This window comes from Mesoplodon bidens (genome assembly GCF_964165515.1).
Source record: "Mesoplodon bidens genome assembly, chromosome: 8".
NCBI lineage: Eukaryota > Metazoa > Chordata > Mammalia > Artiodactyla > Ziphiidae > Mesoplodon > Mesoplodon bidens.
The window spans coordinates 91,445,678-91,472,452 of NC_138165.1; the positions used below are offsets into that span (position 1 = coordinate 91,445,678).

At 38.8% G+C, this 26,775-nt stretch overlaps 1 protein-coding gene across 2 annotated transcripts in view; it reads right to left on the minus strand.

Moving 5' to 3' along the window:
- The window catches only part of ABCA12 (ATP binding cassette subfamily A member 12), a gene marked incomplete at its 5' end in the record, with an annotated part of 187,496 nt that overhangs the window by 107,410 nt on the left and 53,311 nt on the right, over positions 1–26,775 (minus strand). For both annotated transcript variants that reach the window (XM_081242250.1, XM_081242249.1), the window contains 3 exons: positions 2,045–2,151; positions 4,146–4,237; positions 20,414–20,567. In XM_081242250.1, the coding sequence (XP_081098376.1) occupies positions 2,045–2,151; positions 4,146–4,237; positions 20,414–20,567 (353 nt within the window). The remainder of the gene's footprint in view (positions 1–2,044; positions 2,152–4,145; positions 4,238–20,413; positions 20,568–26,775) is intronic.

Sequence of the window (26,775 nt, forward strand, 5' to 3'; positions counted from 1 at the left end):
ACATACAAGCATATAATTATCAAAGGCAATAATTGGAAAGCATTTTCATAATGGAAGTCCCCCATATATTTCACAGTACAGACCAGTTAACAGATGCAGCACTATTTTCATCTATAATATTGATCCCATTCACCATTAAGTTCTTTAGATATTTACAGAGTCAATTATAGTTAGTTGCAATATTTAATGCATCCTTCCTAGTAATTAATTATTATAACCTGTGAGGTGAGGGCTAGCTAACTTCATCCTCCCTTTATATCACAAAATCTACACTCTACCTTCCAGTGATTCAACTTCTAAATGTAATGAAACAAGACAGGCTCCACTTATTCCAGGAGATACTGTAAGTGCCAGGTCTTCTAGTCATTCATCCACATCTCTTTCTTAATATTACATATAAACTCACCCCAGAATGATTTCTCTACTTATTCTTGCAAGGGTTGCAGAAAGCAGTAAACAGAAAGAAAAAGGAATCAGAGAGATTGCTGACAGAGGCATCAATATGTGATCCTAATTTTTACATCCCTCTTCTGCTCCAACTACTCTGAAATATGTATCTATACATAGAAAATTCATTTTTGACTTATCTCCATCGGATACATGACTCTGTGCTGCCTCACAAAATTCTGAAATTTTATTCCATATGAGAAAGAGAACCTGGGAGTTTCAATACAATAAAGTGGTATTTTTGAGAATAGCACTGCTATTCTAGCTATTAAAGAATTTTTAACTTATACAATGCAAGGTTGTTTGCTTCTGGGAACCAATAAAGAAGAAATAGAATGGAATAAAATAACTTTCCCTAGTTTGCACTCTAGCATGATTTGTGGAGGCTTTATACCAGAAATACGTGGGCACATGTTGGGGCTTCCTCAGCTACACAGGGTGCTTTAGGTACCTCAACTATTATATAAACTAGACTTTCAAAATCTAGACTGGACTGACCCTGGAAGTCTTATATTTCAACCAGCACTGGCAGAATTGCCTTGATAGGTATGGTGCCTTTTCCTGACATACATTTTTGTGTTGTTCTTTGGCTTATCGACATAAACAAGTTTATCAAGATGCCTCAGTTATACAGAATGTTAATTCAAGGGGAACTAATAGACACAATTAAGCAGCAGTGGTTATGGTCACAGGAATATAAAGACCAGAGTTATGTCCCTATGTTTCAGATGGAAGAAAGGTCTACTACATAAGACATGGATATATTATTAAAAATTCTTATGTGTGTGTGTGATAGATAGTTAGAGAAAGAGAGAGAGAGTAGTAGTCTCTCCATGGCAAAATATTAAAAATGATCTCCTCTTAATTTCTGAAGAGCACATAAAGCAGGACTCAAATGCCCATCGGCCAGCCAAATAACTTATGAATCTGGTTGGATAAAAGACAATAAGGAAAAGTGAGGATCGTAGCTGACAGAAGAGTACCTCTTCTGCCTAAAGGCATTCAAATTCAATTTCTCAAAATCCTCGTATATGTGCACATATACACATATAGCTCATAGGTTGCCAGTTTACACCTCCGATAGAAATGATGTTTATCATCTTGCAATCTGGAATCTTAAAGTGGAAGACTGGTAAACAGACGGAAATCCATAGGTAAGTGCTTTAAATCCCGCTAAGGAAAGGGATTTTATTACTTTGGGGAGATATTTTTTATAGCTCTAATTTTTCCAAAAGCATTATTAGTATAGATGAGGCAGCATGTCTGATGGGTGTTAAAGCTTCATCTGCTTTCACACAGCATTTTTTCTTTCCTGCTTCAGGAAATTAAAAGATCACATGTAATGCCACCCTATTTTTTACTAAATGAAAATCTTAAGTTCAATTAAGGGACTTAACCGGGAAGTAAATAAATATCCAAGAACTTAAGGAATTTAGAATGCCTCAAAATTAAGCTTTTTATGAAAGAGCTCCCAAGAAAAGAATCTCCCGGAGATATTACTCCAAATGGGAATATGTTTCCTGTTTGGAAGATTCCTCTATTAATCTAAGAGGCATTTGTTTACCTGCTTTTTATTATGAGTCCATACAAAACTGAGTGAAATTACCTTTTCCAAACTAAGGATCCAGGCAAGCACTTGACTACTATTGAAAGTATCTGTTCCATTACTTTCCAAATCACAACTTGGACTAGGAAATACTGTGGCTGTTGTAAAAGAAAGAAGAGATTAGCATACTACACACACACACACACACACACACACAGGCAGGTTCACATAAGAATCCATAAATATCACTTATGCTCTCATATACTCCACAGCAAGAATACGCTCAAATATGCATCTTCCATGAAAGTTTCATATTGGCAAAATGGCAAAGTCCATCAGTTTTTCCTTTCACATAAAACTGTGATGGTTTTGGTCTGCTTTGGGGTTTTTTCCAATCATTTTTGGATGTCATTGGCTTTCATTCCAGTTTATATCGTTAAACTTTATCACCAATATTATTGCCTAATAAACTGAATCATTTCTGTTCAGGCCTAGAGGATTTGAGGTGCCTCCACTAGCTCCACAGATCCATCATACTCAACATCTGTTCAAAGGATCTGCCAGTGCACATCTGGTGATAATGTTTTTTTTTTTTAATTATTCAATTGGGAGGCTAAAATCTGCTTAGGATCATAAATTCTCTCCTCCCCAAAGTGGTTTTTGAATGGTGTTTCAGATCAAATAAATGGGAGGAAGCAATTAGTCCAGACTACAGTATATGCTAATTAAGTAATTCCCAAAGTGGCCTCATCCAGTACTAGTTATAATGTGGCAGAGTGTTCCTGGTTAGGAGCATTAGCTGGAAGAGTATGTTCAGATCTATAGCATGGATGTTCATTAAGCCAGTGTGTTCACTTTTATAAATTGTGTACAGAAATACTTTATTATCCTCACAACCAAGAATCTTAATATTCAAAGATACAGTGACCTAACATCAGTGGGGCCTAGGCTTTGTTAAAATGCTCACTGGGCTTAAGAAGTTACCAACTGATTCCTCTAGACCAAAGCAATACATTTGTGAGGTGACTGGCCAGGCTAAGAAATATAATCTGTGGCTACTGAGCAAAGCAAAGCTTACTGGACCACAACAGTATGATCTTATTTCTACTGTGCTTTAACCTACTCAGCCAAACACCCAGAGATCATTCACAACAGCATGTTAACTCCTCAAAACCATTCATTGCCATATTCCTACTACAATAACAAAGGACTTTTTTTCATTTGGTCCACCAACTTGTATTGGAATGTTAATATCATAGAATCTTAAATATCGCATGGCATTTTTAAAGGTACCCCTTTTTTTCCCCAGATCACCAATCATATTCTGACATACAGGAATCTTTGTTTTGTTCACTAATGTATCTTCAGTACCTAAGACAGTGCCTACATGATAGCAGGCACCCAATAATTATTTGCTAATGAATATAAAACAGTCCTGCTGTTTTGAGAGTTTACTCTCAATTTGTGGCTTCTAACGAGTGTCTCTCAAGACCATCTGCAGCAAAAGCACCTGGACATAGGGTTCAGGAAGCTCAGCCTGTGGGTATTCTGCACATTACTGTCTCAGGGCCACTGGCCTAGCTGTGAATGAAAGAAGTACACAAGCACGATGAATGACTCTGATGCTGAGTGGTAGAGTGGGAGGAAGAAGACTACAGCTAGAAGAGTCCCATCTTGGCAGTTGCTCTAGTACCAGGTCAGCTGGATGACTGGGACAGGGAGGGTGCTTAACCTTGTTGGGCCTCATATTCCTCATCTGTAAAATATAAAGTTTGGACAAATCTCTGAGATTCTATCCAACATTTTTTATTGATGGGCATTCTAACCATCCCAGTGTTATCTAATTGCAGGCCACTGAAGAGTCCCTAGTCAATTCTGGGAAAGTGTGTAATTCTCAACATTACACTAGTGCCATTTAGGGTTTTGTTCCTAGACAGTATTTCAGTAAGAACTTAATTTCCAATTATTCCCAAGACCTTTGCAAAACTGTACCACCACACTCAGGCAACCATAAGGAATATTTAGATCTCTTAGGGATATTCTAGGCATTCCATCTTTGTTTGAAAAGTTGAAAGTATAACTTTTAAAGATTAGACCTTTACTGGTTGTTCCAAAAGGCCTGTTCCAAACTGGGCAGAAGAGGATAGCTTACCCAGTGATGCGCGCCTTTTTCCTGGAACTTCAGTGCTCTGGAGTGATAAATTGCTGTCCTCCTCCAGGTTGGATGACTTTCTCAGAATTTCACTAGAGAAGAAAAAGCAAGAACTCTATAATTTCACTCACATTAATTTCAGTTAGTTACAGCAATGCATTATGTGGTAGATTCCAGGGCTCTCCTAAGACTTTCAAATTTTTAATCTACTTTCTAGGATTTTAATGACAAAACTCACCTAACCATATACCAATGAATATATAAGGGCTCCTACAAGGTAAATTTTTACTCAGAGAAAATGGCCTAGATAAGGTTTAAAATACTTAATTTTTACTTCACTCTTATAGAAAGAAAAAAGGACTTTAGAGCTAAATACTGAAAATATTTATGATATATATTTTTTCTTTTAAAAAGATGGTGGATCCCAAATAGATGGTAGTCAAAGGGTGCTTCAGAGACTGAAATCAAGGTCTGCTTATTTGTCAACCACGAAAGAAAAAGAAGTTTTCTATGTTAAATTACAGATGGCATTTTGAAGACTATCAAAGATGAATACTTGCAAGACCGATTCAAAGAAGAAGAAGAACACACATTTATTGAATATCTAGCCTGTGCTAAGCACTGTGGTTGGTGTCATTACAGGTGGCACCAGGTGTTAAAGAAATAATGATGTACTCAGGGTTTTAATTGTACTGAATGTATCAAGGCTGTAATGATAGCATGTGGTGCCAGCAATCCCTGCACAACATGATCACACTAGCTTTTGGAAGAAAATATTATCGGACCACTCCACAATTCAGTAACCCTCTTTTTAAAAAATCACTTCCTGTTTAGTTTATTATTATTAAAATGGAAATAATCATATTTTCTTGAAAACTTGATATACCTAAAGTAAGTGTCTAAAATAAATATATCTATTTCAAGAGTGAAATACGTCCAGATGTCTGGAATGAATAATCTGAATTTTGTCTGATTGTTTATAAAAAGCTTACTTACGGTACATAAGAATGGATATAAAAAGATAACAGTGGAAAAGCAAGAAGTTCTGCTTGCTACTGTGGTTCGATTTGACTTCCCTTTTAAGAAACAAGATCTGAGTCCTGGTTCCAGGATACTTTATGATTTATAAATTGGGGAAAAAAATCTGTTTTTCTTCCCAGCGTGTCCTTTTAATAAAAATGATAAGAAGGGGTGATATTTGTTTTCATTCCCTAGTGTTCTTCCAATATTCTCTATCAAATGTACTGGTTGCTCCAAAAGTTCTGCATTCTTAATGTATATTTGAATTATTCATGACCATGACTGTATTCCCCTAAATCTTCTTACATTCCTTATGCTGACTATTTGGATGGGAAAACTGTTCAGATAAAAATAAGAAATGACCTGAACCTTTTCCCTGCTCTCAAATAGAAGTTTTAGAAAGTTTGAGAAAGTCAGGTTCACTTTTCTTTTTCTCGACATTTTTTTAGTTCAGCTTGAAATACTGTAAGAAACACTACTGAATATCAACACATTTTGAAAATAAAGGGAAAAACTGCCTTCATAAAATTTTTAAGGAATAGGGACAGCAACAAAAACCAAAGGGAGAGTGACAAACATCAAAAAGAAGAAAGAAGGAGCAAGAGAAAACAGAGACTGAAAAATAAATGGGAGTGGGGAAGAAACAAAAAAGAGGCGATGGGAAATTAAGCAAGTGTGAGCTTGGAGAAGCAAAAGCTGCATCAACTCTACAGGGGACACCTTGCCCATTTTCCCACGTTCAGATAAGAGCCCTAAAACTATTCCTTCAAATATTCTTTCAATGCCAAAGACAAGTTCATCCCCTACCCAGCAAGCTGCTGGCTCAACAGGTTTGAACTTGCTCAACAGAAAATGGCTCTTCCAGACAAGGAACTCTGGAGGCCTCTTTTCTAACTGGACCCGCCCTTGACCAGGAAGTGCCCACAATTACACGGTCACCTACAAGTCCCACGTTACAGGAGTGGGGAGGCGGTTCATCTCCATTTAGGTGGTCCTGGTACGGCCTTTTGTCAGGGAGAGAGCATGGGATCTCACACGTACTTTGCCGGTCATCTCCCTGCAAATTTTCCCCAGTTTTGCTTTGCATTTACAATGTGTAGTGTGATGGCGTGTGTCCTCTGCCACTGCTCAACGTAACTATTGTCTGTCAACTCTTAAAATGGAAACCACAAAATAAATGTGCAACAGCAAGCATTGTGGGTAAAAAGATGAATTAAGGCTTTAAGCTGAAATACAGCTTACCTCCCCCAAGCAAAGGTAATTAGTTCTTTTTGACTCCCTATTAAATTACTAAAGGAGGACAGGAAGGTATCCAGTCTTACTGAGTTAAGTGTAATCTCTGAGCTTTCTAATTAGCTTGACCATACTTACAGACAGAGAACTCTATGCTTCCTAGAGTGATGAATGAGAACCAGTATCTTTTCCATCATTTTACACAATTTAAGCATTTTGTACATACTTACTTTATATAAATTTTAAGTGTATTATGTTTGTCTGTGTACCTGTTCCTACCACTTTTCCATTTTAGGCTGTGACATCTTTGGAAGCAGGCACCATGATGATGCTCTTTTTATTCAAAACACCTAGCACAGGACTGAACCATAAGACAGGATGGCTGATTAAATAAAAAGAGACAGTGTTGCTGGGATGTAGAAGAAAGAACTTTGGAGTTGTTAGGTATCTTTTGAATCCCAGCTCTGCCTCTTCCTAAAAAATTTCAGCCTCATCTGAAAATCAGGAATGATACACCTATCTTGCAAGGCTGTTGTGAGTACTATGTGAGATGTCCTTAACAAGTGCCTCTCTGGGCCCTGTCATCATAGGCACTCACCAATATTAACTGTCAAAGTGCCCACAAAGAAGATGGTACAAAGACACAGCTTTCACCATCAGTGTGGAGCTGAAGGCCCATACTTATGTATCTATACTCCCCACATAATCTTACAATACTAGAACCTTCAACATCTCTGGACACCAAATGGATGCACCTTTATCATTCATAATCTGGAACCAGTGAGCACTGGCTGGTGAGGTGGGAAGAGGGAAAGTACCTTACCCAGAATTTTGTAACCCTTTCTTCATTTTATTATTTAATTTCTTTATCAGTTTACTTATAAGAGGAATTTTCCATTTTAAGTAATGATCAATTTTCTCCTCTGACTGTAAAATGCTTGAGAAAAGTCTATTTACAGTGCACTGTGTTGGCAGATGGTAGGATGTTTAGCACATGGCAAGCACTGAATAATAGATAATAAAGAATATCGCTTGGAAGAACTGACAGCTAAGGAACCATCTTTTTTTTTTTTTTTAAATAGCCTGCCCTGTCTCCACTGTTGCACACCTGGTTCTGCAAAGGTCCTTGGAAGAGGAAACACCAGAGATGGCACCACAGACACAAACATATAATCAATTTTATACTGTACCCACCATATTCATCCATAAACTCACTAACATTTATTAAATTCCCACGATATGTAATATAATGGGCAAGTCAAATAAAAAAACAGGGATTATAATACGTTAATGGTAATAGCTAAGTAAGGACATGCCTAGGGAATGATGACAACACATGACTGGGGGTGTTCAATTAGAGTGGTCACTTGTGTTTCTTATAGAGCGAGATCCTAGAATCATAACCTAATTCATGCCTCTTGCTACCTTAAAATCTTTTTCTTCATACTTTCACTAGACTAGTGGTTTTCAACTGGGGGCAATTTTGTGCTCCCTCCCCTGCTCCCAGGGGTATTTGACAATATCTGGAGAAATATGTAGTTGTCACAACTGGACGGGAGTGTTGCTACTGGTATCTAGTGGGTAGAGGCCAGGGATGCTACTAAACAGTCTACAGTGCACAGCACAACAAAGAATTATCTGATCCCAAGTAGCAATAATGCTGAGATTGAGAAACCCTGCACTAGGCTGTGACAGAGAAGTGGATTTATTCAATGATGACTCCTCCCTAATCCCACTCTCTAGGACCAACTCAGGAGATTAAAAAATCCTATTCGGGAACTCTAAATAGCTCTAAGAAAGTCTCAGACAATCTCTCTCATACTAGATATCTCTGGGAGGTATATTAAGGCATTATACAAAACTTGGATGCCCCTGAATCCAGCATGTAGGCTCACATGAGTCCAGAGAATTCAACCTTCTGGGTGAGGCAAGAAAGCCTGAGTCAAATCTCCAAGTGGCCCATGGCATCACTTTACTGCCTTTTACTGGACCCAGCCACATGTACAGTACCACGGAGATGGCTAAGGGCCTGCCTCTAAGATGTTGAAGAGGTAGAGTCTGCTTCTATGGTATTTATAGTGCTCCACTTTGAACAGGCATTTAATAAGGGAAACATCTTGGATTCAAAATGTTCAATTTAAGATACCAGGAGGGAAACTAGGCTCAGGGTAGTTTTACTTCTTCTCAGACATGTCTACCAACAGTTACATTGGGGAAATGTCACATTTATAGATATCATTGCAATGGGAGGATTTATGCACTTATATTGAATGTCTCTGTATTTCCTGTGAGTGGGAAAGACTACCTGTGTGGGCAGCATCCATGTGTGCTATGGTAATTCTGTCTTTGAAAGGAATTGCTTCCAGGAAAGACACATATGGCAAATCCTAAAAAGAAAATTCTGACATTCTTTTTTTGTCTTTAAGGATTAGTTAAACTTTTTATATTTTTTCCCTTCTTCCCCAGAATTACAATTATATGGGTATGTAGTGACACCTGGAAAGAAGGCATGAAATCTGCTGCAGGCCCAGTTCTGGTTCCAGCTGCAGATGACATTCATTACCAACTTTTAAGTACAAATAAGAATGTTGTAATGGCATTGAGGCCTCCTCAGTGACTTGATACGGTTGTCCTTCCTTGACTCCCCCAAGGAGAAGTCATTTTAATTTTTTTCATTATTTTCTTCAATTTCATTCTGATGTTCATTCCTTCAGGGTCATCTATGCTTCAGATACAACCTCTGCCTGCCCATGTTCAACATACATCTCTCTTCTAGGTAGCTCACTTACCAATCAACAATCTATACCATTAAGGTGTTAAGATTCAGAAATGCCTTCATATGTTGCTCTGTCCTAGGATTTTTTATATTCTTTGGAGGGACTTTGGAGATATAATGTATATCTGAGCTAATACATTTCTAAAGGCACCATGATGGGCAGATGAGGAAATGCCTTGGGGGTAGATGTGTATCAGAAGCACGTAGAATATAGAGGAGGAGGTAACATCACAGTAGCTTTCAGATGACCCTGTACATATTATGTTCTACCTAGCCCTGACATCTACCTAGCAGATTAATATGGCTACACGACAAGGGAATTTGTCATTTTGCCATCACAGTCAGCAGCAAAGCTACCTGCCCATTCCTCTAAACTGACTCTACAAGGGCCGCCATTGATTTCTTTCCTTTATTAAGTTCTGAGATTCTTTTTTTATGGTCTATCTCAAATACACCTTCCTCTAGTCTGGTAACCACCACCCTATCTGTCCTTAATGATCTTACTCACACAGGTCTCTGGAGAACTCTTCTGACGTCTCCCCACCCAAACCTCTCTCCATTCCAATAATATATCCAACAGTCAGATGCATATTCCTCAGGCAGAAACAATGTCTCAGGGTGTCTGTGTAACTATTCACCATTTGTTGTCTGACGTTCTGGGCACAGTGAGAACTAAACAAATATTCATCACATTGACCATGTCATAGATTAATTTCCCTGTTTAGTAGTCTCTATCTCTCTCTCCCACTAGATTTTAAGTTTGTATAGGGATATGCCTTAGCCATCTATGTATCCATAGTGACTTGCATTGTCTCCAGCATGTGGTACACATTCAATACATTCTAACTCAATGAATTAACAATTTTGCCTGTGTGGCAGGTAAGACTTCCTTCCACTTTGTTTTTGATAAATGAAATTTTAACCTGTATTTTTATATGAATACTCACTAAAATGATTACTAGATGGTTAACAATTACTCTGAAATTAATACAGTGTGAGACTTATACATCTCACCTCATCTTTATAGTCAAACGAGGACATATAACTGTTTTACTTCCACTTCCCTTATATTCCCAATAATACCTTCAGGTCAGTTTCTAAACGCATCCATATTTTTCAGTATTAAACAAAAGTCTTGGCACTTTAAAAATTTCCCTGAATAGAATCTGATTAGCTATGTTTCAAGTTCTGTAGGAGCCATTCAATAGGAGCAGAGGTATGAATTTGGAAAACACAGGTCATGGATGAGTGTCAACATGACAGAGATAGGGAGTAAATCCATAGAGGCAACACCCCACAGGAGCTGCAGGAATGTTGAATTGCTTCTCCAAATAATGACCCTGTGAGCTCTGCAAGATGATCTTTGCCATTTGCCAGCTGTGTGAGCAATGGCACAGCCAGGGGTTCCCACTGTTCTGATGTATTCTTAGAGGCAGGGCAGGGAGGAAGGACCACAAGGGTAAGTCCCATGATGTTGGATCATCCCTTGTGCATTAAGGGCCAAAAAATCATAAATGTAATCATTTCTTCTTTCAGACAGCTAGTTACAGTTGATGCTGAGTATAGTGTTGAATTTTTTTTAAAGCACCTCATCCTGAAGCTAATGCTTAAGAGAAATATGAATTTAATAACAGAAGGTTGGTGCCAATGCAAAAACTCATGAAAAAACTTGGCGACTGGCCAGCAAGTAGTGACTAAGTGTGATCATGTCTTTCAAAATAAACATGGTGGGCCTCTTTTGATGAAGTCAAAGATTTTTTTTCCCCTGACTGTTTTGTTCCTTAATGAGGCTATGCTGGTGAATCTTTCTTCATCAAAGGGAAGTAATTTAGTGCAATGGCTTACTTGGTATGGAACGGCTTACCTAGTAACCATGCCCCAGTTTCATTGCATGGCTATAAAAAGCATAAAAGTTAATAGCATGGTGGGAAATATCATTAATGCAATTTTATTATTGTACATAATTTTCCAAATTAAGTTCCAATTACTTAGTAGTTTAGAGAAAATACTGAATATACAGCAATATAGAGCTTGAGCTCAATAAAATACCTGGAGATTGGAATAAAACTGAAAAAAAAGAGACATGATCAGCTATCTGGAGAATAACCATCAGAGGGTAAAATAAAACTGGACTTTAATCCTAGTTCCAAACCAACTCAATGGCTCATCTCAGGAGACTCCATGAATTTGGTTCTCTATTATATTACATAGAAAAATACTTTTTTGGGTGGAGATTTATTTATGGACTTCTTAAATTTTGTTAACTATTTCCCTCATTGTTACTTAGTTCTTCATGGAAAAAAAAAAGATACAAAGATGAGAGCCCCAGCTGGAGCTGTAATCCAATTTGTAAATAATGGACATTAATTTTCCCCATATCTTCTCTATCACTTGGCTCACGAAATGTCCATCTCAAGTACAACTTTTCCATGAAGATTTACCTGATTATGTCAGCTGAAAGCTCTCTTTCTCTTCCGGGTAAGATGGCGGAAGAGTAAGACGCGGAGATCACCTTCCTCCCCACGGATACACCAGAAATACAGCTACACGTGGAACAACTCCTACAGAACACCTACTGAACGCTGGCAGAAGACCCCAGACCTCCCAAAAGGCAAGAAACTCCCCACATACCTGGGTAGGGCAAAGAGGAGAGATCCCCACACAGAGGATCGGTGCCGAGCGGCACTCACCAGCCCGAGAGACTTGTCTGCTCGCCCGCCGGGGCGCGCAGCGCTGGAAGCTGAGGCTCGGGCTTCGGTCAGAGCGCAGGGAGAGGACTGGGGCTGGCGGCGAGAACTCAGCCTGAAGGGGGCTAATGTGCCACAGCTAGCCGGCAGGGAGTCCGGAAAAACTCTGGAGCTGCCGAAGAGGCAAGAGACTTTTTCTTCCCTCTTGGTTTCCTGGTGCGCGAGGAGAGGGGATTAAGAGCGCTGCTTAAAGGGGCTCCACAGACGGGCGCGAGTCGCGGCTGAAAGTGCAGAGCCCAGAGACGGGCATGGGACGCTGGGGCTGCTGCTGCCGCCGCCAAGAAGCCTGTGTGCGAGCGCAGGTCACTGTCCACACCGCCCTTCCGGGAGCCTGTGCAGCCCGCCACTGCCGGGGTCCCGGGATCCAGGGGTGGCTTCCCTGGGAGAACGCACGGCGCGCCTCGGGCTGGTACAACGTCACGCCAAACTCTGCCGCTGCAGGCTCGCCCCGCACTCCGTGCCCCTCCCTCCCGCCCGGCCTGAGTGAGCCAGAGTCCCCGAAGAGGCTGCTCCTTTAACCCTGTCCTGTCTGAGCGAAGAACAGACGCCCTCCGGCGACCTACACGCAGAGGCGGGGCCCAATCCAAAGCTGAGACCCAGGAGCTGTGAGAACAAAGAAGAGAAAGGGAAACCTCTCCCAGCAGCCTCAGAAGCAGCGGATTAAAACTCCACAATCAACTTGATGTACCCTGCATCTGTAGAATACATGAATAGACAACACATCATCCCAAATTGAGGAGCCCGGAGTCAGTGCTGTGCCTCTGAGGTGGGAGAGCCAACTTCAGGACACTGGTCCACAAGAGACCTCCCAGCTCCACATAATATCAAACGGCAAAAATCTTCCAGAGATCTCCATCTCAACACCAGCACCCAGCTTCACTCAACGACCAGCAAGCTACAGTGCTGGACACCCTATGCCAAACAACTAGCAAGACAGGAACACAACGCCACCCATTAGCAGAGAGGTGGCCTAAAATCATAAAAAGTCCACAGACACCCCAAAACACACCACCAGACGTGGACCTGCCCACCAGAAAGACAAGATCCAGCCTCATCCACCAGAACACAGGCACTAGTCCCCTCCACCAGGAAGCCTACACAACCCACTAAACCAACCTTAGCCACTGGGGACAGACACCAAAAACAACGGGAACTATGAACCAGCAGCCTGCAAAAAGGAGACACCAAACACAGTAACATAAGCAAAATGAGAAGACAGAAAAACACACAGCAGGAGAAGGAGCAAGATAAAAACCCACCAGATCTAACAAATGAAGAGGTAATAGGCAGTCTACCTGAAAAAGAATTCAGAATAATGATGGTAAAGATGCTCCAAGATTCTATTTCCCAGATCCAAAATCGTGGAAATAGAATAGACAAAATGCAAGAAACAGTTAACAAGGACCTAGAAGAACTAAAGATGAATCAAGCATCGATTAAAAACACAATACATGAAATAAAAAATACTCTAGATGGGATCAATAGCAGAATAACTGAGGCAGAAGAACGGATAAGTGAGGTGGAAGATAAAATAGTGGAAATAACTGCTGCAGAGCAAAATAAAGAAAAAAGAATGAAAAGAACAGAGGACAGTCTCAGAGACCTCTGGGACAACATTAAACGCACCAACATTCGAATTATAGGGGTTCCAGAAGAAGAAGAGAAAAAGAAAGGGACTGAGAAAATATTTGAAGAGATTATAGTTGAAAACTTCCCTAATATGGGAAAGGAAATAGTTAATCAAGTCCAGGAGGCACAGAGAGTCCCATACAGAATAAATCCAAGGAGAAATACGCCAAGACACATATTAATCAAACTGTCAAAAATTAAACACAAAGAAATCATATTAAAAGCAGCAAGGCAAAAACAACAAATAACACACAAGGGAATCCCCATCAGGATAACAGCTGATCTCTCAGCAGAAACTCTACAAGCCAGAAGGGAGTGGCAGGACATAATTAAAGTGATGAAGGAGAAAAACCTGCAACCAAGATTACTCTACCCAGCAAGGATCTCATTCAGATTTGATGGAGAAATTAAAACGTTTACAGACAAGCAAAAGCTGAGAGAGTTCAGCACCACCAAACCAGCTTTACAACAAATGCTAAAGGAACTTCTCTAGGCAAGAAACACAACAGAAGGAAAAGACCTACAATAACGAACCCAAAACAATTAAGAAAATGGGAATAGGAACATACATATCGATAATTACCTTAAATGTAAATGGACTAAATGCTCCCACCAAAAGATACAGATTGGCTGAATGGATACAAAAACAAGACCCATATATATGCTGTCTACAAGAGACCCACTTCAGACCTAGAGACACATACAGACTGAAAGTAAGGGGATGGAAAAAGATATTCCATGCAAATGGAAATCAAAAGAAAGCTGGAGTAGCAATTCTTATATCAGACAAAATAGACTTTAAAATAAAGACTACTAGAAGAGACAAAGAAGGACACTACCTAATGATCAAGGGATCGATCCAAGAAGAAGATATAACAATTGTAAATATTTATGCACCCAACATAGGAGCACCTCAATACATAAGGCAAATACTAACAGCCATAAAAGGAGAAATCGACAGTAACACAATCATAGTAGGGGACTTTAACACCCCACTTTCACCAATGGACAGATCATCCAAAATGAAAATAAATAAGGAAACACAAGCTTTAAATGATACATTAAACAAGATGGACTTAATTGATATTTATAGGACATTCCATCCAAAAACAACAGAATACACATTTTTCTCAAGTGCTCATGGAACATTCTCCAGGATAGATCATATCTTGGGTCACAAATCAAGCCTTGATAAATGTAAGAAAATTGAAATTGTATCAAGTATCTTTTCCGACCACAATGCTATGAGACTAGATATCAATTACAGGAAAAGAGCTGTAAAAAATACAAACACATGGAGGCTAAACAATACACTACTTAATAACGAAGTGATCACTGAAGAAATCAAAGAGGAAATTAAAAAATACCTAGAAACAAATGATAATGGAGACACGACGACCCAAAACCTATGGGATGCAGCAAAAGCAGTTCTAAGAGGGAAGTTTATAGCAATACAATCCCACCTTAAGAAACAGGAAACATCTCGAATAAACAACCTAACCTTGCACCTAAAGCAATTAGAGAAAGAAGAACAAAAACATCCCAAAGTTAGCAGAAGGAAAGAAATCATAAAAATCAGATCAGAAATAAATGAAAAAGAAATGAAGGAAACGATAGCAAAGATCAATAAAACTAAAAGCTGGTTCTTTGAGAAGATAAACAAAATTGATAAACCATTAGCCAGACTCATCAAGAAAAAAAGGGAGAAGACTCAAATCAATAGAATTAGAAATGAAAAAGGAGAAGTAACAACTGACACTGCAGAAATACAAAAGATCATGAGAGATTACTATAAGCAACTCTATGCCAATAAAATGGACAACCTGGAAGAAATGGACAAATTCTTAGAAATGCACAACCTGCCGCGACTGAACCAGGAAGAAATAGAAAATATGAACAGACCAATCACAAGCACTGAAATTGAAACGGTGATAAAAAATCTTCCAACAAACAAAAGCCCAGGACCAGATGGCTTCACAGGTGAATTCTATCAAGCATTTAGAGAAGAGCTAACACCTATCCTTCTGAAACTCTTCCAAAATATAGCAGAGGGAGGAACACTCCCAAACTCATTCTACGAGGCCACCATCACCTTGATACCAAAACCAGGCAAGGATGTCACAAAGAAAGAAAACTACAGGCCAATATCACTGATGAACATAGATGCAAAAATCCTCAACAAAATACTAGCAAAGAGAATCCAACAGCACATTAAAAGGATCGTACACCATGATCAAGTGGGGTTTATTCCAGGAATGCAAGGATTCTTCAATATACGCAAATCAATCAACGTGATACACCATATTAACAAATTGAAGGAGAAAAACCATATGATCATCTCAATAGATGCAGAGAAAGTTTTCGACAAAATTCAACACCCATTTATGATAAAAACCCTGCAGAAAGTAGGCATAGAGGGAACTTTCCTCAATATAATAAAGGCCATATATGACAAACCCACAGCCAGCATCGTCCTCAATGGTGAAAAACTGAAACCATTTCCACTAAGATCAGGAACAAGACAAGGTTGCCCACTCTCACCACTCTTATTCAACCTAGTTTTGGAAGTTTTAGCCACAGCAATCAGAGAAGAAAAGGAAATAAAAGGAATCCAAATTGGAAAAGAAGAAGTAAAGCTGTCACTGTTTGCAGATGACATGATACTATACATAGAGAATCCTAAAGATGCTACCAGAAAACTACTAGAGCTAATCAATGAATTTGGTAAAGTTGCAGGATACAAAATTAATGCACAGAAATCTCTGGCATTCCTATATACTAATGATGAAAAATCTGAAAGTGAAATCAAGGAAACACTCCCATTTACCATTGCAACAAAAAGAATAAAATATCTAGGAATAAACCTACCTAAGGAGACAAAAGACCTGTATGCAGAAAATTATAAGACACTGATGAAAGAAATTAAAGATGATACAAATAGATGGAGAGATGTACCATGCTCTTGGATTGGAAGAATCAACATTGTGAAAATGACTCTACTACCCAAAGCAATCTACAGATTCAATGCAATCCCTATCAAACTACCACTGGCATTTTTCACAGAACCTGAACAGAAAATTTCACAATTTGTATGGAAACACAAAAGACCCCGAATAGCCAAAGCAATCTTGAGAATGAAAAATGGAGCTGGAGGAATCAGGCTCCCTGACTTCAGAGTATACTACAAAGCTACAGTAATCCAAACAGTATGGTACTGGCACAAAAACAGAAAGATAGATCAATGGAACAGGATAGAAAGCCCAGAGTTAAACACACGGACATATGGTCACCTTATCTTTGATAAAGGAGGCAGGAATGTACAGTGGAGAAAGGACAGTCTCTTCAATTAGTGGTGCTGGGAAAACTGGACAGGTACATGTAAAAGTATGAGATTAGATCACTCCCTAACACCATACACAAAAATAAGCTCAAAATGGAATAAAGACCTAAATGTAAGGCCAGACACTATCAAACTCTTAGAGGAAAACATAGGCAGAACACTCTATGACATAAATCACAGCAAGATCCTTTTGGACCCACCTCCTAGAGAAATGGAAATAAAAACAAAGATAAACAAATGGGACCTAATGAAACTTAAAAGCTTTTGCACAGCAAAGGAAACCGTAAAGAAGACCAAAAGACAACCCTCAGAATGGGAGAAAATATTTGCAAATGAAGCAACTGACAAAGGATTAATCTCCAAAATTTATAAACAGCTCATGCAGCTCAATAGCAAAAAAACAAACAACCCAATCCAAAAATGGGCAGAAGACCTAAATAGACATTTCTCCACAGAAGATATACAGACTGCCAACAAACACATGAAAGGATGCTCAACATCTTTACTCATTAGAGAAATGCAAATCAAAACTACAATGAGATATCATCTCACACCAGTCAGAATGGCCATCATCAAAAAATCTAGAAACAATAAATGCTGGAGAGGGTGTGGAAAAAAGGGAACACTCTTGCACTGCTGGTGGGAATGTGAATTGGTACAGCCGCTATGGAGAACGGTATGGAGGTTCCTTAAAAAACTACAAATAGAACTACCATATGACCCAGCAATCCCACTACTGGGCATATACCCTGAGAAAACCATAATTCAAAAAGAGACATGTACCAAAATGTTCATAGCAGCCCTGTTTACAATAGCCCCGAGATGGAAACAACCTAAGTGTCCATCATCGGATGAATGGATAAAGAAGATGTGGCACATATATACAATGGAATATTACTCAGCCATAAAAAGAAATGAAATTGAGCTATTTGTAATGAGGTGGATAGACCTAGAGTCTGTCATACAGAGTGAAGTAAGTCAGAAAGAGAAAGACAAATACTGTATGCTAACACATATATATGGAATCTAAGAAAAAAAAATGTCATGAAGAACATAGGGGTAAGACAGGAATAAAGACACAGACCTACTAGAGAATGGACTTGAGGATATGGGGAGGGGGAAGGGTAAGCTGTGACAAAGTGAAAGAGCGGCATGGACATATATACACTACCAAACGTAAGGTAGATAGCTAGTGGGAAGCAGCCGCATAGCACAGGGAGATCAGCTCGGTGCTTTGTGACCGCCTGGAGGGGTGGGATAGGGAGGGTGGGAGGGAGACGCAAAAGGGAGGGGATATGGAAACATATGTATATGTATAACTGATTAAATTTGTTATAAAGCAAAAAATAAAAAATAAAAAAATAAAAATAATTAAAAAAAATAAAAATAAATAAATAAATAAGCTTACAAATCCCTAAAAAAAAAACCTCTCTTTCTACTTTAAGTATGGAGGTGTCTTGCTTTAGCATCCTTCTGGCACTCTTCATTGCACTATCTCCTACTATCGTTGATTTAATATTTACCTTACCCTGCTAGAACACAGGCATAAATCTTGCCTAATTCATCACTCACATAGGGACACAGAGACCATCTATGAAGTGGCTGAATGAATAAAATATTAATTTACTTTATCTCTACACTGATTACACAAGGGGGCATAGGCTCTAGTCAGCTTTGGGTCTCCTTGCAGAGATACACAACTCAGCTAGTTGCTAGCTGAGGTAATGCTTGTATATGCCTAGAATATATTAGTCTCATAGAAAATATGTCATGTCATTTCCCTGCTTAAAAATTTCCAGTGGCTTCTCATTATACCAAAAACAAAAGACTAATCCTTTCCCTTTCCTTACCTGTTTGATTCTTCAGGCTCTTTCTCTCATGGTTTTTATTGTTTCACCATATCCCCTACCGCTTTCATCATCCCTCACGATGTTCTAGTCATATTAGCCAACTTTCTGTTACTCTAAATGATCAGGTTTGTCCCCACTTCAGGATCACTGACTATTTCTCTGCCTGGAACTTTATCTTCTAGATGTTCACATGCTGGTGCTGGTTTTTCCCCGTCCTTGTTGGTCTCTACCCAAATGTCACCTTCTAGCAGAGGCCCTTCTTTTGCTACCCTAGTAAATTCCCACCTTGCAGTTTCTACCTCTTAACCTGCTCTATTTTCTTGCTAGTACATTTATTATTATCAGTAATTACGCTATTTATTTATTTTATTGCTTTTTTGCTTACTTTTCCATTAGAATGCAAGTAACAAAATGGTAGAGAATTTGTTTGGTTCACAAAACCAATGTGAATTAGCAACCCAATAATTAGGTGTCTCAAGTCATTTCCCAGAACAATTCTTGACATGTTGATATTTTATGCTAAGCAGCTTGTAATTAGTTACTGTCTTAAAGTATCTCCCATATTATCTGATGATCAAAATCACAATGATAATATTAAAGGAGAAATGATGCTACATGTCAAGGAATTTAAATTAAAAGTTTGGAACCAAATATCTCTGATTATAGATAAATATAATCTTTTCTTGAGAGACACTTAAAAAAACCTCTACCAGGATAATCTCATGGTCAATTCAGATTACAATGTTTTTCTCAGTTCTACAGACAGTTGGGCTCTTGGGTGTCTCTTTAGGTTTAAAATCTCAGGATGGAAAACTGAGGTTGTAAATGGTCTAGATTCCCTATCTTTATTCTTCAGTTTCTTCTCACACCATACACATTAACTTCATTTAAAGATTGCTACTGAATTAAGAATACTTTCAACTTTATTACTTTGATTTCTAGACCCTTAATTTCCTTATTTGCATTTCCTGGTTTCTGTTATATCTAGAAATTCCACATAGAGCTAGATAAATAGGTTATTCTTCCAGGAGATAATATCCCTGACATTGCCCTATATCTTATGCTTGTGATGGAGTCTTGGGGCAATGTCACTGACAGTTTGAGGAAGGATAGAGATCTCTGAAGGAAGTTAAGAAGGACTGCCTTGCCTACCCAGGTTTTTTTTTTTTTTGATTTTTATTGGAGTATAGTTGATTTACAATGTTGTGTTAGTTTCAGGTGTACAGCAAAGTGAATCAGTTATACATACACGTATATCCACCCTTTTTTTTTTTTCTTTTAAGATTGTTTTCCCCTATAGGCCATCACAGAGTATTGAGTAGGGTTCCCTGTGATATACAGTAGATCCTTAATAGTTATCTATTTTATGTGTATAGCAGTGTGTATATGTGAGTCTCAATTTCCCAATTAATCCCCACTCCCATCCTCCGGTAACCGTAAGTAGTTTTAAAAGGCAAAATTTGAGTAATTCATCAAAGTAGATTATGCTTAATCCTACATAAAAATGGTAATTCCAGTTTGTACCCACCTCGTTCATTCATATTTAGATCATCACATTCGTAGATATAGAAAATAAAGTTGTATACCTAACCTAGGATGGCTTCCTGGATATCTCATAAGGAAACAAGATCTGATCTCTCAAAGCAACTGAACACACTTGGAAGTGTCCCTACCTGTCTTTAAATTGTGCATCGTCAATTCCATTCCTACGAAGCAGATCTTGTGGCCCATAGGGTGTGTCTTTGCATTTAGAGTCTGTGTCACAGAGTAGGGTTTGCAGCAGCGGGAAGAAGCCAGTACTAGGAAGGTTTCGAGGTGCAAGGTAACCTAAAAGTTAAAAACAAACAAAAAAACAATAATTAGATCACTATGATGTTTGCCTGGGAAGGGAAAGGAGTGCAGTAACTGTTTTGTGAAATTATCTTCTGGATTATGACTGTTTGGGTCCCCCATGTATCAAAAGACTTTAAAATGCTTTTTGCCCCACAAATTTCTCGTCCTAGGATTTATTCTAAGGAAATAGTGGCAAGAATGTTTGCCAGAGTGTTTTAAAAATAAATCACAGTGTACCCATATAATAAAACACAAGGCAGCCAAAAAAAATGTTGTCAAATAATATGGAAAATATTTGTAATATATTGCTTATTAAAAAAAGTAGATCAGAAAACAGTATGACCAGAATAGCCATAATTATAAAAAATATATATAAATATATGTAGTATATTAAAAAATCTGGAGTGGGACTTCGCTGGCAGTCCAGTGGTTAAGACTCCACACTTCCACTGCAGGGGTCTTGGGTTCGATACCTTGTTAGGGAACTAAGATCTCACATGCCACATGGCATGGTCAAGTAAACAATAAATAAATTTAAAAAATAAAAATAAAAAATCTGGAGGAATTTTTTTCCTTGGTGGTTATTTCAAATGACTTTGTTTACTTTCATTTGACTGTATATTAACTATTTTCTCCCACAATGCACATGTCTTCTTTTGTAATCAAAGTCATTATAAATGCAACCAATCTTCCAAATACAGGAAATATTTTTGGTGTCCTCAAAATTTAACATAATAGCTAAATTAATTATCCTGAACACACAACATTTTCTTCCTATTTAAAAACCAATAATAATGGTGTGAATTAATATGCAGATTTTCCCCAATATTAAAGCCACAAGTATTGTAACAGTTAATGGTTTTGTAACCTTTACTTTAACATTTGCTTTGAAAATATGATGATGGGGCTTCCCTGGTGGTGTAGTGGTTGAGAATCTGCCTGCTAGTGCAGGGGACACGGGTTCGAGCCCTGGTCTGGGAGGATCCCACATGCCGCAGAGCAACTGGGCCCGTGAGCCACAACTACTGAGCCTGCGCGTCTGGAACCTGTGCTCCACCACGAGAGAGGCCGCATTAGTGAGAGGCCCGCGCACTGCGATGAAGAGTGGCCCCCGCTTGCCACAACTAGAGAAAGCCCTCGCACAAGAAAACGAAGACGCAACACAGCAAAAATTAATTAATTAATTAATAAACTCCTACCCCCAACATCAAAAAAAAAAAAGAAAGCAAGAAAGAAAGCAAGAAAGATCAGGCAGTTGGCACTACCCTCAGATTCCCTCATTCTAAAAAAAAATATATATATATATATATATATATATATATATATATATATGATGATGGAACACACATGAGTCAAGATAAAAGGCAAGCTGTGAATTACAAATCTTTTAACAATTAGGTTTGATACTAAAACACTAGCTTCCTCCTTTTGGGGAATACAGAGACAATGAACTTTCAAAAAAGGCAGGTTTACCTCCCGGGAGCCTGTGCAGCCTGCAACTGCCAGGGTCCCGTGATCCAGGGACGACTTCCCCCGGAGAACACACGCGGGCCACATGCGGGCCTCAGGCTGTTGCAAAGTCACGCCGGCCTCTGCCACCGCAGGCTCGCCCTGCAGTCCGTGCCCCTCCTTCCCCGTGGCCTGAGTGAGCCAGAGCCCCCGAATCAGCTGCTCCTTTAACCCCGTCCTGTCTGAGTGAAGAACAGATGCCCTCAGGTGACCTACACGCAGAGGTGGGGCCTAATCCAAAGCTGAACCCCAGGAGCTGTGCGAACAAAGAAAAGAAAGGGAAATCTCTCCCAGCAGCCTCAGGAGCAGCGGATTAAATCTCCACAATCAATGTGATGTACCCTGCATCTGTGGAATACCTGAATAGACAATGAATCAGCCCAAATTGAGGAGATGGACTTTGAGAGCAACGATATATATATATTTTTCTCTTTTTCTCTTTTTCTCTTTTTGTGAGTGTGTATGTGTATGTTTCTGGGTGTGATTTTGTCTGTATAGCTTTGCTTTTACCATTTGTCCTAGGGTAATGTCTGTCGGTTTTTTGTTTTTCTGTGTTTTTTAGTACAGTTTTTAGTGCTTGTTATCATTGGTGGATTTGTTTTTTGATTTGGGTGCTCTCTTCTTTCTTTCCTTCTTCCTTTTTTTTCTCCCTTTTATTATGAGCTGTGTGGATGAAAGGCTCTTGGCACTCCAGCCAGGAGTCAGTGCTGTGCCTCTGAGATGGGAGAGCCAAGTTCAGGACACTGGTCCACAAGAGACCTCCCAGATCCATGTAATATCAAACGGTGAAAATCTCCAAGAGATCTCCATCTCAAAGCCAAGAACCAGCTCCACTCAATGACCAGCAAGCTACAGTGCAGGACACCCTTTGCCAAACAACTAGCAAGACAGGAGCACAAAACCACCCATTAGCAGACAGGCTGCCTAAAATCATAATAAGGCCACAGACACCCCAAAACACACAACCAGACATGGACCTGTCCACCAGAAAGACAACATCCAGCCTCATCCACCAGAACACAGGCACTACTCCCCTCTACCAGGAAGCCTACACAACTCACTGAACCAACCTTAGCCACTGGGGGCAGACACCAAAAACAACAGGAACTACGAACCTGCACCCTGCAAAAAGGAGACTCCAAACACAGTAACTTAAGCAAAATGAGAAGACAGAGAAACACACAGCAGATTTAGGAGTAAGATAAAAACCCACCAGACCTCACAAATGAAGAGGAAATAGGCAGTCTATCTGAAAAAGAATTCAGAACAATGATAGTAAAGTTGATCCAAAATCTTGGAAATAGAATGGACAAAACACAAGAAATGTTTAACAAGGACCTAGAAGAACTAAAGAGAAACCAGACAGTGATGAACAACAAAATAAATGCAATTACAAATTCTCTAGAAGGGATCAATAGCAGAATAACTGAGGCAGAAGAACAGACAAGTGACCTGGAAGATAAAATAGTGGAAATAACTAATGCAGAGCAGAATAAAGAAAAAAGAATGAAAAGAATTGAGGACAGTCTCAGAGACCTCTGGGACAACATTAAACACACCGACATTCGAATTACAGGGGTCCCAGAAGAAGAAGAGAAAAAGAAAGGGAATGAGAAAATATTTGAAGACATTATAATTGAAAATTTCCCTAATATGGGAAAGGAAATGGTTAAGTTCAGGAAGCACACAGAGTCCCATACAGGATAAACCCAAGGAGAAACACACCAAGAGACATATTAATCAAACTATCAAAAATTAAATACAAAGAAAAAATATTAAAAGCAGCAAGGGAAAAACAACAAATAACATACAAGGGAATCCCCATAAGACTAACAGCTTATCTTTCAGCAGAAACTCAGCAAGCCAGAAGGGAGTGGCAGGACACCTTTAAAGTGATGAAGGGGAAACACCTACAACCAAGATTACTCTACCCAGCAAGGATCTCATTCAGATTTGACAGAGAAATTAAAACCTTTACAGACAAGCAAAAGCTAAGAGAATTCAGCACCACCAAACCACCTTTACAACAAATGCTAAAGGAATTTCTCTAGGCAGGAAACACAAGAGGAGGAAAAGACCTACAATAACAAACTCCAAACAATTAAGAAAAGGGTAATAGGAACATACATATGGATAATTACCTTAAATGTACATGGATTAAATGCTCCAACCAAAAGATATAGACTGGCTGAATGGATACAAAAACAAGACCCATATATATGCTGTCTACAACAGACCCACTTCAGACCTAGGGACACATACAGACTGAAAGTGAGGGGATGGAAAAAGATATTCCATGCAAATGGAAATCAAAAGAAAGCTGGAGTAGCAATTCTCATATCAGACTAAATAGACTTTAAAATAAAGACAAGAGACAAGGAAGGACACTATGTAATGATCAAGGGATCATTCCAAGAAGAAGATATAACAATTGTAAATATTTACGCACCCAACATAGGAGCACCTCAATACATAAGGCAAATGCTAACAGTCATAAAATGGGGAAATCGGGCTTCCCTGGTGGCGCAGTGGTTGGGAGTCCGCCTGCCGATGCAGGGGACGCGGGTTCGTGCCCCGGTCCGGGAGGATCCCACATGCCGCGGAGCGGCTGGGCCCGTGGGCCATGGCCGCTGAGCCTGCGCGTCCGGAGCCTGTGCTCCGCAACGGGAGAGGCCACAACAGTGAGAGGCCCGCGTACCACAAAAAACAAAAAAACAAAACAAAACAATAAAATGGGGAAATCGACAGTAACACAATCATAGTAGGGGACTTTTACACCCCACTTTCACCAAGGGACAGATCATCCAAAATGAAAATAAATAAGGAAACACAAGCTTCAAATGATATATTAAACAAGATGGAATTAATTGATATTTATAGGACATTCCAGCCAAAAACAACAGAATACACTTTCTTCTCAAGTGCTCATGGAACATTCTTCAGGATAGATCATATCTTGAGTCACAAATCAAGCCTTGGTAAATTTAAGAAAATTGAAATCGTATCAAGTATCTTTTCTGAAAACAACGCTATGAGACTAGATATCAATTACAGGAAAAAGTCTATAAAAAATACAAACACTAAACAATTCACTACTTAATAACCAAGAGATCACTGAAGAAATCAAAGAGGAAATCAAAAAATACCTAGAAATAAATGACAATGAAAACACGACGATCCAAAACCTATAGGATGCAGCAAAAGCAGTTCTAAGAGGGAAGTTTATAGCAATACAATCCTACCTTAAGAAATAAGAAACATCTCAAATAAACAACCTAACCTTACACCTAAAGCAATTAGAGAAAGAAGAACAAAAAAACCCCAAAGTTAACAGAAGGAAAGAAATCATAAAGATCAGATCAGAAATAAATGAAAAAGAAATGAAGGAAACAATAGCAAAGATCAATAAAATTAAAAGCTGGTTCTTTGAGAAGATAAACAAAATTTATAAACCAACAGCAAGATTCATCAAGAAAAAAAGGGAGAAGACTCAAATCAATAGAATTAGAAATGAAAAGGGAGAAGTAACAACTGACATGGCAGAAATACAAAGGATCATGAGGGATTATTACAAGCAACTATATGTCAATAAAATGGACAACCTGGAAAAAATGGACAAATTCTTAGAAAAGCACAACCTTCCAACACTGAACCAGGATGAAATAGAAAATATGAATAGACCAATCACAAGCACTGAAATTGAAACTGTGATAAAAAATCTTCCAACAAACAAAAGCCCAGGACCAGATGGCTTCACAGGCGAATCCTATCAAACATTTAGAAAAGAGCTAACACCTATCCTTCTCAAACTCTTCCAAAATATAGCAGAGGGAGGAACACTCCCAAACTCATTCTGCGAGGCCACCATAACCCTGATACCAAAACTAGACAAAGATGTCACAAAAAAAGAAAACTACAGGCCAATATCACTGATGAACATCGATACAAAAGTCCTCAACAAAATACCAGCAAACAGAATCCAACAGCACATTAAAAGGATCATACACCATGATCAAGTGGGGTTTATCCCAGGAATGCAAGCATTCTTCAATATATGCAAATCAATCAATGTGATACACCATATTAACAAATTGAAGGAGAAAAACCATATGATCATCTCAATAGATGCAGAGAAAGCTTTTGACAAAATTCAACACCCATTTATGATAAAAACCCTCAAGGGAACTTACCTAAACAGGATAAATGCCATATATGACAAACCCACAGCCAACATTGTCCTCAGTGGTAAAAAAATGAAAGCATTTCCACTAAGATCAGGAACAAGACAAGGTTGCCCACTCTCATGACTATTATTCAACATAGTTTTGGAAGTTTTAGCCACAGCAATCGGAGATGAAACAGAAATAAAAGGAATCCAAATCGGAAAAGAAGGAGTAAAGCTGTCACTGTTTGCAGATGACATGATACTATACATAGAGAATCCTAAAGATGCTAGCAGAAAACTACTAGAGCTAATCAATAAATCTGGTAAAGAAGCAGGATATAAAGTTAATGCACAGAAATCTCTTGCATTCCTATATCCTAATGATGAAAAATCTGAAAGTGAAATTAAGAAAACACTTCCATTTACCACTGCAACAAAAAGAATAAAATATCTAGGAATGAACCTACCTAAGGAGACCAAAGAGCTGTATGAAGAAAACTATAAGACACTGATGAAAGAAATTAAAGA